This window comes from Prorops nasuta, unplaced genomic scaffold (genome assembly GCF_024137725.1).
Source record: "Prorops nasuta isolate Cenicafe-Biocafe unplaced genomic scaffold, Cenicafe_Pnas_1.2 PNAS00016, whole genome shotgun sequence".
NCBI lineage: Eukaryota > Metazoa > Arthropoda > Insecta > Hymenoptera > Bethylidae > Prorops > Prorops nasuta.
In genome coordinates this window covers 5,310,110-5,331,544 of record NW_027116813.1, presented here as the reverse complement: position 1 = coordinate 5,331,544, position 21,435 = coordinate 5,310,110, and the positions used below count along the sequence as shown (strand labels likewise).

General features: G+C 35.4%; 1 protein-coding gene across 1 annotated transcript; it reads right to left on the bottom strand.

Moving 5' to 3' along the window:
• On the bottom strand, positions 1-2,222 carry LOC136779317 (uncharacterized). The gene is made up of 7 exons (XM_066736850.1): positions 2,124-2,222; positions 1,687-1,921; positions 1,408-1,584; positions 1,198-1,332; positions 920-1,066; positions 169-290; positions 1-72 (listed from the first exon to the last, which is right to left on the bottom strand). Exons 1-7 carry the CDS (start codon positions 2,220-2,222, stop codon positions 1-3), a joined length of 987 nt encoding a protein of 328 aa, XP_066592947.1.
• Between the last annotated feature and the right edge of the window lie 19,213 nt (positions 2,223-21,435).

Genomic DNA, 21,435 nt, shown 5'->3' with positions numbered 1-21,435 from the left:
TTACAAATTTCGTTCGCCTGCAACACTTCCCCTACTCTCATTTTCCAATAAGTGTATATATCTTATCCCTTCCTACGATATTATTCAAAGTCACCCACGCTAGCAATTAGGAAATTTCTTTCAGTCTCGATTAGAAGCGTGAAGCAGTCGAAAGTTCAAGTCTGTAACGCTGCAGTCCGAATATTTTATTCTGGTGTAATAGCAGTATTGAAGCTTCAAGCAGTGCAAAATACCAGTGTCACGTTGCAGACAGAATATTTTTTTACTATCACGTAATTGTCGTAGAAAATCTTTAGAAGATAAGAATTATTTTTTTCTTTTTATGTTATTCTCTTTTCTTAATAATATTTTATTATAGAAATAGATTTAACTAAGATTAATTTTTTATTTTATTATAGAAATGGATTTAACTAAGATTAATGAACTCGCAACTGTAGAAGCAAAAACTTTTATAAGACTGAATACTTTGGAGATTGGGGGGTCATACCGAATAACTGAATTATCGAAAATTAAAACCAAATATGGAGAGAGAATAATAGCAAAGCTGGTTACGAAGGAAAGGTACTTCTAGCCTGCGAGGATGATGGCATTACTGGAAAAACCAGAACAATTTAAGAATTTTCAAGATTCAGCTTCAAATCAAATATTAAAATTCACGTATCATGGTGGAAATTACAATAATATGACATTTGCAATTGTTAGTTAAATTTCAAAAGATTAATTTAGAAAACATTTGTAAGGAATGATTTAAACACAAATAAATGATTATTATATCTTATTTATTATTTTTTTCCTTCATTATAATGATAAGCTTAACTATAGTCTATTAGCGATTAACTTACATTTCTAACAATACTTGTAAGCGGGTTATATTCAACAATTTTATCATGTATAATTAAACAATACGCAGTAGTATTACTTGCAATATTTTTAGAACAATCGATCTCTATTTTAACGTCAACCGTGCCAGATTTAACAGATTCGTTTTGATGCGAATAATCAATGACAAAGAGAGGGCCATATTCTAAGAAATTTTTGTAATTAAGCATTGGTTTCGATGGTTTTTCTCCAGCATAATAAGATTGGGGATAAATTTAACATACATAACATATAGTACAGAAAATCGTGATTTTTCAGTATCAGTATCGAGTCGATCATACGGATAAAATGCAGAATTAAGATAGACTTTAATATCACGAACAAAACTATCATCGAAGTCAAGCACCTTCATATGCTGTGTATTCTTCTTATTTCTTCTAAATGCTATAATTACGTATCGAGGCTTCTCCAATAGTGTTGCAGCTTTTACAGCCCACGTATGCCTCTGTGTTTCTGGTAGAAGCGGGTATTCGTAGAGTTCCCAGGATCGAAAAGTCATGGTGAGGCTTTTGTTTTGGTCGATAATACGTAGAAATTGAAGTTTTGTGTATTCATTCAATGATATATGAGGAATTGTCCATTGCACTTCTTGAACATCAATTTTGGAGTCGGTGATTTTCGTTGAAGAGTATATCGAATTCGTATAATTACGCGCTCCAATGAGAACGAGCTCATGACGTGTATTTATTATGACTCTTCTATAGTCTTCACAAAAACCCAACAGCATTTTCAGTGGTACGCAAAAATTGAAATATTTCATAGGCTTATAATCTGATAGAAACCATCCTGAATGGCGTAGACTCGTACTCTCCTCCCCAGTCAGGGAAATGAGAATCTTCATGGAACTAGTAATACCCACATTCTTACTGGGGTCAATCTCAATACCATTCAATTCATAGCGAATTTCATCGAACAAGAATGCCATGGAATTGCAGTCAAGTACCACAGTATCTTCAGCTGTTACAGTTGAAATACGAGTACCCTCGATTAATTTTCCCTCTATGTATAGGTAACTCTCACATGGTAGAAGAATTAAATCTTGCTGTTGTATTGGAATTCGAATTTCGTCACTATTTCCCAATGATGCATTTGCATACGGATTGTAAGCATGTATTTCGATTTTAGTAATGCGATTGTCGTACACAGGTTGTGCGGTTACGTCGAACAGGTCCATCTTTATTTCTGACCTTGAAACGCAGTGATTGAAGAAAGGCTATACTTTTTCTTGTTAGCGGTCTTCTAACGTAATCCCCACCCAATGTATCTGGTCCTGGTGCAACTGTTGGACTGATGATAGGCTCATATGGTATCGGTGATTTATAAGTATACTTGTAAATTAGCATTTTCTAATGTGTAACCGAATTGTAATTTCTTCCCCACCGAAATTTACTAGACGGTTTTCCTGATAGAGAATGCGCAAGGTAAGACGGTCAATTACTTAAACAATGACTGGCAAGTAAATGACGTTTTTCGGTGTTTCTGAGATTTTATAGCCAGGTGGGACGCTTGGAAAAAATTCATGTATAACATGTTGAGGTTTGCCGTTTGTATATGCACCAGCAGTAATATTACATTCAATTCGTAAAATATTGACCCTTGTAACGTTTACGGGCTGGTCCTATTCGGCTCGAGTGTTCGGCTGAATAATTCGATCTGACGAAAAACCCAATAAAGAGCCTATATTAATAGGTTTTTTAAAATCAATCAGCTATTTACACTTTATTTCACTTTTCAACATATTATTATTAGCACGTAGAATAATAACATCTTCATTATCCGCCTCATGCATCAATGTACGCAAAAGATCATTTATAGCACTTAACTCATAACAACCTGTAGGTATAGTCAGATCTTCGGTATCGTAGTAAAACTTATTGTTCGACTCATCAACATTAGCGATTGAATTGAAGCTCTGAAAGTCTACGAGACCAAGTTCATATTGCTCCTCCCGAAGATTGATCGGTGGGAAAAAATCTGCCTCTAATATGGACTCGCGGTCAGACAGCGTAACCGTTAAAGACATTGTTCACGTAGAAACTTGACACACAACTGACCGCATATGCTTGTATCATACGATTGATATTGATCGTGGTTGTAGTAGATTATAGCAGAAGGACCAAAATAATCTAAAAGTTCAATTGGAGGTTTCAAATTTCCGAAGGAATCGAAATACTTTACGTAATTATTACGTTTAACGTAGGCAACCCAATGTGTACCGGAACCTTTTTCTTCGTCAAGATTCACGATTGCACACTCATTGCATAGTACGGTTTGTGGTAGAGATGTGCGCATAAAGACTCCTCGAAAATGTGGTATATCCTGACATGCATGTAATAACTGAATATTACAAGTAGCTCCAGATTTCGGAAGGTTGCTTATTTTTTTGCGAGGTTTTTTTCCTCCTTTTCAAACCCTCTCCCTTTCGCCCGTAAGGGGATAGGTATAAACCATGCCACGCCTGCCTTCTATTAAACGATTGTGACGCTGTATCTCTTCCAATTGTCTCTTGGATGCTTTCGCATCGTTTACAGCTTTTGTTATACCTGGTGCGCCCCCAGCTAATGCGCCCACTGCACTCAATAGTGGGAGCAGAGGCAATAAACCCCCCCCCGTTTTTTTGTGTGAGTAAATTGCTTTTTCCTCAATAAACCTCCTCATTTCTTCGGTACACGAAATTTTCTTTTCTTCATGCTTCTTCCATGCACTTGTAGGCCTAAGCCAAGTTTTCGTTTTACATTCATGGATGCCCAGACTGCTGCTGCAGCTGCTCGTTCACGTAAAGATGAGTCACTAGCAGTGATACGCTTTCGTGCACGCTGTGCAAGAATTTTATCTGCCTTGTGACGTGGTAGCAGATCCTTATATATTGAATATGCGATATCGTGTTCACGGCAGGCTTCGTCTAGAGGATTTATACCCGGATCACCACGTGCTAACCGTTCTCGAAGTCGAGTACCTGGTCCGCAATAATTGTAGCCAGGTATGTGTACTTCGAATGGTAATTTATTCAGTATTTTATTGAAAAAAGTTCCACAAACGTAGCTTACCATGTGGAACTTTCTTTCTGTTTCTCGCACAGAGTTTGCTGACAAGCCCAGCAATCTTTTATTGAAGGGGGCGGTCCATCAATGTGATCTGTATTAGGTAGATTATGATGTTTAAAACACCAGCGATATTGTTGTACTTCAGGATCTGCGCGAATGTGTTCAGGCAATTTATTCCAAACCTCTTGAATACTACGCGGAAAGTACTTTAAAAGTAAAATTTTCGGTATGTATTCAAACAGCTCAGCGGTTAATTCTTCCAAACTTGACACATCTAACACTAATAACGGCTTGATGAGAACTGATCAAACAATTCATTTGATTCCTATAAATAGGTTGTATGACCACAGAGTTTTCAGTCATGGACTTCGTAAAGCAGCCGCTCGGTATTCGTGTTTCTAATATAGATTTCCGAACAACCGATAAATGTATGAGACGTCGCGGACCTCTACTCCCTTCAACCATACGCTGTATAGTTTGTGGCCCTTCAAATTGTGGAAGAACAAATGTATTGTTGAGCATTATAGAAAGCCCTCAGGGTGTGAGATTTGAAAACCTATACGTTTATTCAAAATCGTTGCAGCAACCAAAATATCGATACTTGGAGCGACTATTATCGGACAATGAAGAAATTAATTATTTCCAATTTTCTAATAATAGCGAGGTTATAAAAGTAGCTGAAGCACTGCCAAATTCAATTTTCATATTTGATGATGTTGCAACCGACTAACAAGACAATATAAGAGACTACTTCTCCATGGTTAGACATTCTAAGATTGATTGCTTTTATCTTTGTCAGATTTATGCAAGGATACCAAAACATCTAATACGTGATAATGCAAATTTTTTAATTATTTTTAAACAAGATGGAACTAACCTAAAACATATATATATAACGAACATGCAAATACAGATATGGCGATTGAAAAATTTTTTGAATTGTGTTCAAATTGTTGGACGCGTGATTATGGATTTTTAGTAATTGATAAAAAAAAGGGCAATGCAAAATGGACGATATCGAAAGGGTTTCAATAAATATGCTGTAATTAAAGAGTGATGTTAATGGTCAAAAATGTTAGTTTAACCTTGAACGTTGAACAAGTCTATATATTGAATAGAGAATAGCTTTACAAAATGAAGGAGAAAAAGCTTCTAAAGAAGATTGCTGAGGCAAGTGAAGTAATTCGTTAAAAATATCGCGCACTCAAATCAGACAGAGTAATGATGGAAGACAGTTTAAATGAAACTTTTAAACCAATAGTTGAACAATTAAAGAAGCTCACCGAAAATAATCAAGAAATTTTCGTTGCACCGAAACATGAGATGGAAATGGAACCTATAAAGAGATCTGCCTCACACGAGGAATCTTTCATAATTCCGATGAAACGAAACAAGTCTTATCCCACATCGACTCCATAGCGGAAAGATTTCATAGGCAGCTCTAGAATTAACGTTCAAAGTCATTCATCGGATGATGAGCAGGAATATTCACAGTCGCACGAAACACAGTACCTTTCTCTGGAAGATGAAGAGGAGGAGGAGGAGGAGGAGGAGGAGGAGGAGGAGGAGAAGGTGAAGAAGAATAATGAATATAGCACGCAAGATTTAGCGAAACAAATAGAATTACCTGTGCATACATCCATTGAGGCTGTAAAAGGTGCTAATCGAACTACGATAAAGTGTGGTTCAATTCCATCCAAATTGTCGCTAGTGTTGGGTTGGAGTCTCGCGCTCGGTCGTTCAGGGCCTTTGGACTCGACTTAAGTCTCTAAAACTTGTCGCTAGATGGGATAGCTGTAGGGGAGTAAAGAGGAGGAAAGGGAACTCGCCCGACACTGCGAGTTCAGGCAAGCTAGCGAGCGGACTGCTGGGTGTTATCTGGTTTGTTACTGAAAAATAAGGAGGCTGTTCCTCAGTTTTTGCTCATTGCGAATTGTGATAATTGTCCAAATTGTAAGAAAACAAGGTACTGTGGCATTATTTTCTGCTTTTTTCCTCTCAATGAGGGGTTTTTTTATGCGCTGTAATTAAAAGGTATAATTCATTGAAACTGAAGAGTACTTATTCTCCTATCCCTCTACAGCATTAATAGTACTAGCAATCAATATATATGTACAATTATTATTTCGAAAACACAAATATATAGAGTTGTTGACGAATAATGCTAAGGATAAAATTGACAGTAATTTTGAAGTTAAGTTAGATAAAGTGACGAATAAAATGTGGCTTGCGAAATGTGCTTTTAAAGTTGATGATTACAGTAATTTTATTATTATCGATAAGGAATATTATCCTGGCACGAAAGGTCTATTTGAATTGATCTTCATGAAAGAACCTGAAGACTATACTAAAGATGATTTAGATACATATAATAGTATTCTTTCTCAAACTAATGTGCACAGAGCAGATAACATTAGTACAGGAAAGCTTCGTGGGAATAAGGGCCATAAATGGAAGAAAATAATTAGTGAATCATTTCCATCGAAGATAAAACTTGTACAAGGCAAGGGATATATGCGTGTTAATAATAATCCAGTGAGCTATGTACATTGGAACGATGCAAACGAACTGGTCGAGCGATTACAACTTTTAATTGCATCATCTGCTGCTGGTCATACGAATCACCATAATGATATACAGTCAATAATTGAGGAGCTCCATGAAGAAGGTATCATCTTATAAAATAGATTGCAGTTTCAAGATTTTCTCAGTTCAAAGTGCTACTTCACTATGACGATAAATAAATTTGGAGCTGGTTTCAATACTGGTAAAGTGAGAAATTATTTCCACAAAATTGATGATGATACGTTAAAGTTTGATAAATATAAGAATGCATTTAATACCAAGACGAAAATAATTTCAAACTTGGGATCTGATGTTACTGATGAGACAAGTGCGGTGAATATCAGTGTTCTGATGATTAATTTGACACCTCTGCGTGATAGCTTTACAAAAGAAATGAATGAATATAGTGTGAAGCTGAATGAATATGTATTAAAATGTGAAATTCTTGAGGAAAAATTTACCACTCTAATGAAAAAAATCGATGAAATTGATGAAATTGGTACAAGAATCGATAAATTGATAGATAAAGTCGATCATAATGATTATAAATTGGATCGAAAACACAAGGAATTACGAAATGATATGATTGCTGGATTGAAAATTGTTGTAGAATATTTCTCTAGTCAGCTCGCAAAAAAAGATTTTGCAAATGAGTAGAATAGAGAAGACGATATAAATTATGCCCTGAAGAAACTTATACTACCGCCAGTGCTTGATGACCTGCTGTAAACAGAACACGTAGTGGAATAGTGATGAGTAGAAAGGAGAAGAAGCAATTGGCAGAGGAGTTGCATGTGCCTGCCAGACGGAATTATTTACGTAGACGTGTAATAATACGAGGCTTCGATGACCTCTGGCAAGCAGATCTGGTAGATATGAGAAACTATGCAGACGCAGGCTACCACTACATTCTCACAGTTATTGATGCATTGTCGAAATATGGCTGGGCAATAGCCTTGAAAACCAAGTCAGGCAAGGAAGTGACAGCTGCATTGCTGAAAATCCTGAAGAGCGGGAGATGTCCGAAAAATCTACAGACCAACAATGGCAAGGAATTTTGTAATAATGATTTCCAATCGCTTATGAAAAAGCATGGAATAAATCATTACTCGACATACAGTGTATTGAAAGCAACCATAGTCGAGCGTTGGAATCGAACGTTGAAGACCGAAATGTGGAAGGATTTACGTTGAATGGAAATTACAAGTGGAGAGCTATGCTACAACAGCTGGTTGACGAATACAATTCAAGAAAACATCATACTATAGGATTTCGTCCAGTCGATGTGAAACCTGAACATGCTAATAAGCTCTTAGCAACAGTATTCAGTAATATAAAGATCGTTGGTCGTGCCAAGTTCAAAGTCGATGATTTTGTATGAATCAGTAAATATAAGAATGTATTTGCAAAGGGCTACACACCAAACTGGACAACTGAAATATTTGAAATTATAAAAGTGCAGAAAACAAATCCTGTTACATATTTACTAAGGGATTCTAGTGGTACGGATATATATGGCGGATTCTACGAATATGAACTTTTAAAAACTGTTAATCCTAATGTATATCTATTTGAGAAGGTATTACGTAAGAAGGGCGACAAAGTCTTTGTGAACTGGTTAGGATTCGATAATACACATAATTCATGGATAAAAAAAACAATATTTTGCAACATACAATTTATTAATAAAGAAGCAATTATTTAATCTTTATTTAAATCTACTTCACTTAATTCTATTTCATTTATCCTATAATGGCCCCATGGTAGAGTTGATACAGTACCTTGTACAATATAGCGCTTATCATCATGTGGACTGAGAGAAATTTTTTGCTGTACAATTGAATAAACATTATGCAATTTTGAACGAATTAAATTTTGATTATGAATATGAACAGTAAAACTTTGTAAGCAGTCTCTATAATCTTCAAACGTTATTTTTCTAGCGATAACGCAACTCTTAACGCCCTTAGCTTTTTTAAAATTTTTATCTTGTATTTTAAATGTATACATTTTCGATCTCAGTTCAATAAACTCAGTCATAATTCTCCCGTTATTCTTATCTTTCATCAAACCAGGCACTTTTTTTTTACTAGAGGTAAATTATACTGGTTAACAGGCGAATAATCACTAGTATCGAATCTTGAAAGATTTTCTCTCATGTTCGTGTAAATGTCATCGCATTCGATACTGTATATCAAACTATCTGTATCAGTATACAATGCTCTACATTTACTACCAAACGTTGGAAGCATATATTCATAATGCAATTCGTATAAAGATGTTTTTGAAATATCTAGAATACTCATACCTACATATATAGGTTTATCAAATTTCGCCGTTAATTTTTTTTATTCTGTCGCAACCAAATTTTCGTTGAATATGGCGCTACTGTGAGAGTTTGGTTGGGATATCAATGCTTCTGCTCCATATGTTCCTTCCCACTTACTAACAAGCCTCACATCAACTCTATTTCTTACATTTTCCATCGTATTACCGAACACTACATTGTTCATTAGTTTGAAAAGATTTTTCTCAAACTCATTTTTAGATGCAGCTCGCCAACGTGTGTTTAAGTCTATATATTTGTTTAGTCATGCCGATTGCTGGAATCTTAATCCGCGATGGATACGTTTCAGTACCAATCCATGACGAATACATTATTGTAAAGCCCGATAATGTATATCAAAACGCTCCTTATTTTCGACAGGTGCAAGTAGCTTCTTCTGTCGTGCTTCGGGCGGAGCCTCACGTATTGTACAAAATGTCAAGTCAGAGTGATTATCATGAAGTACGCTTGGATACTCCAAGTCTACCTCTAAAATAAAACCCTCGGATGAATCTATAGGTATGCTTGAGATATCAGAGTTGATAGTATCTTCAATCCAGCGAAATCCATGAGTAGGTAGAGCTTGACACATTGCCCATCCGTATAGATTATTTACATCATAGTACATTAAATATTTTCTTGGTTTCGTTGAGTCATAATCATTCATATACCGATTGTTCGCTTTTTCATGGCGGTGAGAGTACTGACTCAAACCGCCACGTATTTCGCGCTCTACGAAAAGCAACATTTCAACATCAGTGAAAAGTTCCAATTTTATTCCAGTATATTTAAGCATTGCATCCCAAGTGAAGCCTGGGAGTGTAAAATAATGTGCAGGATCCAAATTATTATTTTCCATGCAGCTATCGCGATAATTTTCAAAAACGTCTGTCAATAATAATACGTCAGTTTTTAAATAGAGATCTATGTACTCCCCAAGTGTTTGTATTTGAAAATTGATCCATACCTCCTTAGCATGATTATATACCTCTTCACTAATATCACTGTCAGTTAATTTATTATAGAATAACTCGCGAGGCGGTAAAGCATTTTCTTCCAGACGATTCAGATTATCTACGTAATCATAAGGAAAAATACCTTTTCTTGTTAGTAGATTAAATTGTTCCGTATTTAAATTCGAAAATTCTGACTCTAAGATTTCAATTGGGATCTCTCCAAGTATGAGCTCAATTTGTCTAAACTTGATGCTAGAAATTAAATGAATCAATAAATCTAAACTGAATATTATATTTCCGTATGTATTTTGTAAATGAAATATACTTTTCCTTATGTACAGGTAGCAGGTATACTGAACCCTCATACATGTTATCGATCGCATTGAAGATGAAATGTGCATCGTAATTAGATAAATTATGAAAAATGACTGGAATAACGTGCGAATCTTTATAGTTTAAATTACAATTGTTGTGAGAGGGTCCTCTATATTTACCTGTTAAATGATCATGATCGCGAACACGTATTTGATTTGGAAGAAATGGCTTTTTACATATATGACAGTCGGGATCATTGTTATGACGAAAATTTTCGCTAATACTTAGCGTTCTCATAGGCACTACAGTCTTTAGTTTTTCGCTCGCTATGCTAGCAATTTTATCGAGTTCTCGCACAAACCATTCTATACACTCGAGTCCACGATATGATTTATAGGTTGAGAGCGATGAATCACGAACGCTTTTAAAATAATATCCTACACTAAAGGGTAAATGTTTTTGATAAATACTACTATTACCGCTCGTTTCATTCGCTTTCTCTAATATACATTCAATGGCTGCATATACGACGAATGGGGTCCTCTCATTGTTCTTGTCATTTTTAAAGGACACCCAACGGTCCTCTTCAGGTAGCAGTATACGGACGTTTATATTGAGCTGACTGCAATCACGTTTATGAGATTGAAGTTTATCCTCATTGAAGAAATAGTGTAAACATCTAAGAGAAAAATCATATTAGTATATAAACATTAAATAAAATTATATTAAAATATAAACAGTATAACATACCGACTACAAATAAGATGAGATTGTTTTTTTCGAGTCAGTTGTTTCTTTAGCAAGCGAGAAAGATTCGTGATACATAAGAAATGTGCTGCACCTTGATGTTCGAGAAGAAGAAGATTCGCATGTCTCGATTTCTCACATTTTGTGAGTTGAAGAGGTGCAATAATTTTATTCTCCTGCCCTTCCTGCTTATCCACCATGGTGAAAACATTAATTGACACATCATTATCTTCTTCAAATTTAGGTATCTGCCTTAATGTGGTTGGAAATGTTATACTTCTGACGTTGAAAACAGATTTAAAATGGGGGTATGAAGATTGTCGTTGTGGGTTATTAGTTGAAATAGTCGGATAGAGTGCAGCCATTACAGCCCATGCAAAACATGTATTATCATCACTCTGTATGTTTATCACTGCATGTTTGTTCTTAATATATTTTGGAAGGTCGATTCCACAGCCTGCATGTAGTGGATTATAGTGATTAATATTCACAATTAAATTTAATATTTTTTCCAAAGCCCACCCACTATCACGCTCTTGAAATTCACCTAATTTTGTTAAAATTTTATCTATGACGTTTGTTTTATACCAATCACTAAAAGTATCAGTCTTGAATAAAATCACATTTTTTGTGGAAATATGTTTGATATCACTAATTTCCTTGCAAATAAATTGTCCGTTGAATACCATATTTATCTTAACAGCGCTTACTTTACTGAATACTTTGTTCATGTAGGATTGCAGCATTTCTGATGCTGCCAATAGAAATTCATGTGGTTCGATATAATTAGTGTTTACTATCATACCACTACACATTCGACTTTTAAATGATGAATCAAGATCTTTCCAAATAAGCTTTTCCGCATTAATGCCCGCTCCAATTGAATTTTTATTTTTCGCCGCATGGAGAAGTAACTTTCGAATACATTTTATTTCTGCAAGATTTTTCTGTACAGCATCTGGAGTTGCATTCCGGTTGGATTCTCTCAAATTTAGAATATAATAACGACACTTGCAAACCCACTCGCTATAATCATGCTGAGTTCTTAAATCGGGATTCTTAAGAGCGTGATTTGAAGAATAATTTTATTCTCTTGCTGCTCTGATTAATAGGTACTGTATCTGAGCAATTTCCGTAAAAATTTTCTGCCTTGCCCCTATACGTGCATTGTGGCTAGCAACTCTCAATTTTTTAATGTAATCACGACAATCACGTACCCACTGACGATATTCATCCTGACTATTTAAAACTCTATTTAGAAGCGATATCGTAGTTCTTTCCGTTTAAATGATCAGCGTGAAACTAATGAAAAATCTTAGATGGAGAGTCCTTCAAATAATCAGTCTCCGAAACACTTCAGTAATATAAATGTTTTACGGATCAGGTTGCGCGTTGAAGTAAAAAGAATGCATTTAAGTTTAAAATATACATATATTCTAGATTGTTGATTCATACATATATTTCATATAATATACATTTCTCAGTGCGCATATACCCTCAAGATTCATGCAAATAGGAAGTTGTGAATTATATAAACCATCTTCTAAATTATAATTTCCCCACACATATTCATCTACATTACTAATTTCTAAATCACAAATGCTCCTTAACCAATTTAACTTTTCCACCCCTTTTACAAAAACCGTATCCTCATATACATATTTTTTTATAATATTTTTATATTTATAATATGGTGAAAAACCATCCATCCAATTTAAGCCATGATGATTGAAAAAGATTGAACTGAAAAAGAAATTCCTTATTCATTGAAAATAATAATTCGTTGTTTTTTATAAAATATACTTACTCTGTTTTCTTTCTCTCCTCTTCACTTAACCTAGTATGTGGAAAGGGGGGTGAAAATAAAATATGATGCACTTTTAGTTCTTGTAAAATTGCAAATTCTTTAACTATAAATGTCTTATCCATTAAATGAAATTCTTTAAAATCTCGACGAACGTTGGGATCATCATGTTAGCGTTTTTAATACTAAATTTATTACACTTTGCCTTTATTTTAAATATATTCTGTATTTTGTTTCTCTAAAGTTTTCCCCTTCTCTTCAAACCAAGTATTTCAATTCTCCCACTAACCTTAACTATTCTCTCTCTCTTTGGACCAATGGTGTTTCTAAGAGTATCTGGTTAGTCACCTCCCACCACAGATCAAATTTTTCACATCCCTTACAGCATTTAAAAAATCTTGAGGAGCGTGTAGGGTAGTCTTCAGTTCAGAAAATCTTCAGTTCAAGTTAAGCTAGTGACTCTTAAGCTACTCTGCCACAATGATACGTTTAAACGAAATTACACATATCATTAACATTGATGGCTTTATGGTCAACAAAAAAATAATCTACAAAGAAATAGCTATAAAAAATTTGACTAATAATTATACGCATTACGGGGCGTTTAGGGTCAGTATGCCCTATGAAAAATTAAATTTGAGTGATAAAAAGACAGTGAGTTTTGTGTTTAAAAATATACACGGAATTGAATACGGAAATGTTGGTTGTGAAAATTCAACCAACATGACGTATTTGATTTTATCAATCAAATCAACAACGACTGTGAACGCCTGATAGTGGCATACAAAGGAGGCCACATTGAACGAGATATTCTAAATTCACTGGGGATTATCAGTATGAACTTAGAAGCATACAACTGTCCCAAATTCGATATATTAATAAATGAATATAGAACGTATACGCAAACGTGTAGTTTGCATAAATTATTGTATACGAGAAAGAACAAGCCTATCCACTGTGTGGCCCAAGAAGTGGATATTTTCGCAAAGTGGGTGCGGAAACAAATAAAAGGTAAATATTAAAAATTAAGTTAGCAATTTATTTGATATTAATAAATCTTTTATGTTTTAGAAGCTGTTATTAGCTGAATGGGTTAAATATTATTGTATATTAGTATTTGTATAAGTTTCATGTAGGTTTTGAATTATATGATAAATTTTATTTAAATGCGTCTTTCTTTTCCCCTACTCCTTTTTCCCTTAATTTATTCTGTAAAAGAAAAAAAGAAAAATAATGAAAAAAGTACATTATAATTATTACTAACTCATAAAAGAAAAAATCATCCTATTGCTCAATGTTTATGAAAAAATGTGAAATCATGTTAAATGGAGGGTCCACAGTAGCAAAATAGTGGGAGGGTCTAAGATAAGTATGTGGAGGGAGAAAAGCCCTTCCGAGGGCAGGCCTAAGAAAAAAAAATGGCAGTCCGTTAGATGCTCAGGACCCCTATCGGTGTAGCTGTACCCAGTAATTTTCGTGATCGCCACCTAGTGGAGAAAATTGAAACTTTTTCCTCCAACAACTAAAATACAAAAAAAAGTTCTCTGAGTAACTGTCAGGATAACTAACCATCCGGACCCTAGGGTGATGGGAGAGGGGTAACCCTTTGGAAACTAGTCGACCCGAAGGATAACTAACCATCCGTGCCCAAGAGTCATGGGAGAGGGGGTAAGCCTTAGGAAACTAGTGGACCCGTAGGATAATTAACCATCCGGGCCCTAGGGTGATGGGAGAGGGGTGAGAGACTAAGAGAGAAAGAGAGGGTGAGAGGGGTCTCTCTCTCTCTCTCTCACACACACTCCCCACAGCCAAGGCACTTCCTCATGACATCCGCACTCCCCCTCATCACCCTAAATACCACAGCTCTTCAGACACTTCCCCCCGCACCCCCCCCCCCTCACCCACATGTCACAGAGCCACTTCCCCCACGCACACCCGCACTCCCCTCACCCCCATGTCACAGGAACCGCCTAGCTACCACTACTCTGCTTGAAGCGCGTAACTAGCGTTCAAGCCAGACTCGATGTTCTATCTCCCCTCCTCGTGGGGACTTATAGACACGGTCATTCTTTTTAGGACTCCCCGACGCCGCTTCTCCTTATCTCAGGTTGCCTGGATTGTTTGGCATGGTTCTGCCTTACATCTCAGGGTAACCTGGACACCATTTACTGGAGCGCCGGTCTTTTCATCCGGGCCTCTGCCTGTCAACAGGGTCTATCCTTGACGTTAGCTATAATCCACTCGTGAGCCTATCTCACGAGTCGGTAATGTAGGGATTAATAATATCCACTGTTCGGTAGTTTTTATACTTTTTATTCGGTATCTCGCATACTTAACGGGGAACTTCGTTACAAATGTTGGAAATATAATTCAAACAGTTATTGTAAATACTATGTTAAAAGCCTTTAAAAGTGTAACTATGATAAGAATTCTTCATTGTAATATTTTGTATTTTATTTAATAGAAAAATAAATTAATATTTTGAATTGAATCTTCACATTATGGAACGATGAGAATATTGGAAAATGTTTTGTTAGATTGAATTAGTTAAAATAATTGATTAGTTTGAACTTCTATATTCTTACAAAACGTTATAAGATCCCACAAAAAACAAGCTTCGCTTGTAAAGAAAGAACGGCAAGTACATAAGTCGTATCTAGCATAATTAATATAGTAATATAAAATATTTTAATTAAAAAAAATGGTAAAATCAAAATGCTAGGCAAGTTTAAATTTTTGTTACCATAATGAAAGTTAAAATTTGGAAAAAGGAAAATAGTAACACAAAAATTATACTTGCCGGGCCGTAATATTCATGTGTGAGTCGCTATCTTGCAATTTTAACGTTGTTTCTCATAAGTTAAAAATGTGGCTATTTAATACGATTGCATACAACGGGCCTGGCAAGTAATTTTTGTATTACTATTTACTTTTTTCTAAATTTCAATTTTCGCCATGGAAAAAATTTATACTTGCCTAACATTTGGATTTCACTACTTTTTTTTAATTAAAATATTTTATATTACTATATATTAATCATACTAGATACGACTTATGTACTTGCCGTCCTTTTTTTACAAGCAAAGCTTGTTTTTTGTGGGATATTATTTTCTTCGAAGAATTGAGATTTTTAAATGATGAATTTGAATTTAGGTTTACTCAGATGTTATCATTTAGTATTTTACAGTCACTGTGCAAGTGTATTATAGCGAATAGTAATACTTGTGCTTTGACTTAAATACATTTGGTACAATTGAATTAAAAATCCAAGGAGGAAGGTTCGAACACATACTGACTATTGGAGTTGAATCAACAATTGGGCTTTTCACTCCAGCATTCTGGTACTAGAAACAGGCAAAGATGCAAGCATTGAAAGATTGGCAAAGTAAGAATAAGCCAATATTCAGAAAAACGTCATCCATTGCTCAGCCATAATTTAAGTATGAGACTCATTGGATGAAATTCTGTAAAATTGAGTTAATAACTGTTGATTGTTTTCCTCTGTTACCTATGCTAGTATTCTAGGCCAAAGGCAGTATACTGGTCATTGGTATGGATGAAAGAATGCACGTTTATTCTCAATTGAAACTCAGTCCAAAAATTAATGGTTTCCACTCCATTTTGCAGCACCAGAAATCCGACCAGTTTCAACAGTGTATAGTAATTAGCGAAACGAACACACATTTGAGGACTCTGGCACAGGAAATGTTATAAGGACGACTCGCCAATGTATCTCCTATATCACCTTTGTCAAGAATTAGCAGCATAAATGTGATAGTATTTGGTGCTAAAAAGAAACGTGGTATGCAAAACGACATTGTCAGCTTTGAATATATGCTTGATTGTAGCTTATTCAAAGCTTTGCGAATTGCTTGTCCAGTCTTGCCCCAATATCAACTCAAGTAGTTGATGAAACTAGTGAAGTCTAGCAAGGTCAGATGGTGGTAAAAGTCAAATGTTGATAAACAGAAAAAGTAAATTAATTAAAACATACATTTTACTTAATTATTTTTATATGTTGAAAGTATGTTTATTGATTATGAAAAATTTAATCAAACTTTTATTATAGTGAAACTGAAAACATTAAACAAGTAGCGGGGGCATTAATTATGAAGTTCATTTATGCAGAATGCATTACAAATATCAATAAATTCAATGTGTTGACTGTGATATTTTTTCAATGTTAATATATATTATTTTATTAGTTAAGCGCTGCTGTTTCAAAAAATGAGAAGTGTTGAAATTTTCTTTAAATTCTGTAGAAAAATTAAAAGAATTATTTAATTTTTTAAATATTATACTCTTACAAAACGTTATGAAATCCCACAAAAAACAGACTTCGCCTGTAAAAAAAGGCGGCAAGTACATAAACCATTTAGCATAAATAATATAGTAAAATTATCCAATTAAAAAAAGTAGTTGAATCCAAATATTAGGCAAGTGTATTTTTTCACCTTACCAAAAGTTAAATTTTTGAAAAAGAAAGGAACAACAAAGTTACTTGCCGGGCCCGTAATGTCCATGCACAGTGAGAAATAGAATCGTCTGTGGTTCGGCTAACTTCACTCTGTATTTTAACATGAAATTTGCTGTACTACGCTATAGCTGAATCTCACACACGATTCAATTTCCCACTGTGCATGGACATTACGGGCCCGGCAAGTATCTTTGTTGTTCCTTTTTTTTTTTTAAATTTAACTTTTGCTAAGGTGAAAAAATACACTTGCCTAATATTTGGATTTCACTACTTTTTTTAATTGGATAATTTTACTATTGTTTATGCTAAATGTTTTATGTACTTGCCGCCTTTTTTTACTGGCGAAGTCTGTTTTTTGTGGTTTGAATAGAGTCTTATGTTTAGAGAAATTAATACTTAATTTTAGCGTTGCCTATGTACATAATACGTGTTGATCTATATGTACATATAAATATATTACAGAACATAATATTTCTGAGGTAAGAATTGTTTTGGTAATAAACGCACGTGTTTTCCCCTAAAGGAAGAAGGAAAACAAAGACGCGACTGAGAGACAAAGAGAGAAAGAGAGAGAGAGAGAGGTCCGATAGCCACTCCTTATCGCACTCATAATATGCCAATGCTACGAGCGTTGATTATTTATCTTCGTTCTTGGCTATTGGAAAAACTTTTGAAAACAATTCAACATATAATTATTCTCCAATTTTTATTCCATTATGACAGAATAATAATGAATAAAGCTGTCAGTTGATCGTTTATTTATACGGTATTTCAAGTCCGTAAGACGACTTTCTGTTTATAAGACATCGAAGAAGCCTCATGGCTCAGGCGGTAAGGTAACCGCGTGGCGATTCGTGGATCCGGGTTCGATTCCCACTCGGTGCTTTTTTTTTATGATTAAATTTTTTTTAATGGCCATTGACTCACAAAAATCAATAATAAATTAAAGAAATGCAGATTCTACGGAATTATAACGATGAAATTGTATTTAAAGTTATTATTACATATCACATGCACACTTCCTTAATTTATTATTGATTATAATAAGTCAATGCTTATAAATAAATATGCTGAAAAACATGAATAAAGGCATTGTCCTGCAAATGTAAATAACATCGAAGATTCGTAGATTTTCGGCAAAGCGAAGCGGAAAGATTTTGCCTCGAATCTTCTGCTAGACGGCTAACAGCGAAAAAGACAGAGAGGTCCGAGAAAGTATCTCCGCTCTCTCTTTAATCCGAGGATAGCCGAGAGCGAGCGAAGCCAGTCGACACATATATGGACGCTTCGCTTGTGCTCGTGACCATCGAGCAGCGGTAGAAGCGGGGATGGCTCAAGCAAACGAACCTGCATCTATGGTGGTAAGTGGAGGGGGAAATTCTGTAGACCGACGGTCTACTTTCTGGCAACACTGTATCCAAGTAATATAGAACATCCCGTTCTACATGTCCCCCTTTATAAGCTACTAGGGGGTATTCACAATCCAATTGTATGCTATTCACAAATTTGTAAATATCTTCTTGATTATAATGTTCATGTCCTGTGTTGCAATATTTTATCCCGTGAATATTTTTGAAGACGAAATTTACGCTTTTTTGGTCCTTAATTGATAAACTTTTATACGGCCCACGAACACGAAATGCACTGTATTTCGTATTTCCCGTAGTTAAGTTTTTAATTGCCACTTCTTTATACACAAACTTTCTGTTTATCATAAACCCGTCAAAATCAATTATATGTGTAATATGTAACAGTGAAGACATTTTTAAAATGGAATGTTATTTGTCGTACGAATCAAACGTTCAAGCAATACTGATGCCTGTCCTACGATTTCTTCGAGCTTTTAAGCACTGTTAGGGAGGTGTCAACAATTATTTTAATTTACGGTAGGAAGATGCCTATACTACTCTTAGAAGAACGGAAACGTCATTGGCTCTAAGAGAGAATATGTTCTGCCCTATGCTACATGTAGTGGGGGTAATTTTAAGATACTTTAAGGGTTGACAAAACTTTTGTCCTACGGTGGGGAAATGACTGACCTACCACTCATTGAAGAACGGAAACATCATTGGTCCTGAAGAGAACATTTATGACCTATGCTACGTATAGAGTGGGAGATAGTTTTGACCTATGGTGAGGATAGTAGAAGGAATGAAGAACAAGTAGCGTGAAGAGAGGGAGAAATTTTCATGAAACATGCATATTCAAATAGAATTATTTTAGTGTAAAAAACGTAGGCATAATGGCACCAACTTTCGTTGATTTTCAAGGATTCTGTTTGAGGGATAAGTCATTTATAATCAAAGAATTTGCTGTTGTACAAGAACAAAAAGTGTTCCATATTTTATTTTCGCCGCCCTATTCATATTCGTGGCTAAGTGAAGAGGAGCGAGAGCGGACAGAGTAAGTATATGAAAAAGAAAAAACATATATTATTTTTTTTTAATATAATGTTTCTTTTTTAGCTGGTTCTTTCTAAATTATCACGGCTTAAATTGGGAGGATGGCTACTCAGACTACTATAAATATAAAGATATTATAAGGAAGTATATTTATGTTGATGAAGATGAGATTTTTGTGAAAGGAATTGAAAATACAAATTGGTTAAGAGATATTTGTAATTTAGATATAACTAATGCAGATAATTTTATGTGGGGGGATTTTGATTTAGAAGATAGCTTGCATAATTCACATCTTCCAGCATGTTTAAATCATGAAGGTGTATGTTCCTTAAAAAATGTCTATTATATGAAATATATGTATGGGCAAAAATCTGGAATATATGTATAACTGAAAAATACTTGCATCTATTTTCTAACATGTCGTTAACTATCATCAATGTTCTCTTACCCCCTGAAGTGTTTCAGAGATCCTTTATCTGAAGAGCTCAGTTTCCCACCCACTTTTCCTCAGTTCCTGATTAGTCCTCTCGAAGAAAAGAACAAAAGATGTCTCTACGAAATAGAGTTTTGAAAACGCAAGAAGAATATCGCGAGTGGGTACTCGAGTGTCGTGAATATATTCATAAACTCAGAATCTCTAATCGCAACGCACCTATAGGCACGCTGCAGAAAAATTTTGCAGAAATTGCACAAATACAGTGTCTTCTACTTAGAGCAGCTAAGGATAAGAGTTATTGTTCGAATCATGCTCTCAAGAATCCTGATTTAGGAAATCAGCATAATTATTATGAGTGGGTACGAAAGTGTCGTGATTATATTCGAAGTTTAAAAGATGCTAATAGATCTGCAGCTCCCGATACAGTACACAAAATCTGGCTGAAATAACAACTATTGAACGTCTACTTCTGCATGCGGCAAAAAATAAGAAATCAATTGAAGCGAAGAAGCTTATTTGGAAAGATCTCGAGTCTTAATTTAAATCTCGAATATATAGCGGAATGGTTGTAAATTAAAATTATATAGAACCACGTGATTTTCTAACAGGTGCAAAAGACTTAGTACAGACCTACACAGAAAAAGTGTTTAATAACGTGAACGCAGTTAAGATAAATTGCATCTTTAACGGACAATTTATTTGTAAAGAGATTAGTGGTATTAAACATATCTCAACCCGCAGTGCAGTCTTATACAAAACTGATAGTTTTAGTGATTGGTACAATACAAATATTGTGCGAAACAGTGTCCAAGTAGGCTCCAAACCTGTGGTCAGATGGGAAGGTTCTCTCTGAGGGTAAAATGTTCAAAGACAATTTAAAAAAGGGAACAGAGTCTATATTTAAATAAATAAATGTACAAAAATTTACAAAATATATACAAAAAACCGCGAGACTTAAATATATCGAATTCCTAGGTAAATTGCCCCCGTCAATTTCTAGGGAATATCTTTCTCAGAAGGTTCCTAAGAACTCTAGGAACGAAAACTCCCTAGGAAGGTACGCGGACAACAAAGCTCCCTGACTGGACAATTTCCCTGGGGTATTCCCCAGACAAATCCCCAACCACAGGAGGAAGCAAGGGTGGAGAAGTGGTTAGGGGAAGGGGAAGTCCCCTTACCCCGCAGCCTCCCTCTCCACGAGCTCTAGTGGCTCCGAGCCACCCCAACCCCTAGGGTGAAATTACCCTTCCCTACTACCTGACTCTTTCGAGAGGCCTGGACTGTGGGGGTAGGAGCACTGGGTCCGAGTAAGCCCTCGGAGGCAGCGCGGTACAGGAAGGAGAGGGTGGATTTCTCCCGGGCAGTCCCCGGAGAAGTCTCCATTAGGAGGGAGGAAAGTGCCGCAGAGGGGTAGTTCCCTCTTGGTAGGCGGTGGGTGGTGGGTGATACTTACCAAAGTAGTCGACCCATAGAGTTCGCCGGTG

Coding starts and splice junctions, on each gene's coding strand:
- LOC136779317 (XM_066736850.1), bottom strand. CDS start 2,222: ATGCTAATTTACAAGTATACTTATAAATCACCGATACCATATGAGCCT. Junction 1,922..2,123: donor ATACATTGGGTGGGGATTAC/GTTAGAAGACCG, acceptor CCAATACAACAG/CAAGATTTAATTCTTCTACC. Junction 1,333..1,407: donor CACAAAACTTCAATTTCTAC/GTATTATCGACC, acceptor CGCTTCTACCAG/AAACACAGAGGCATACGTGG.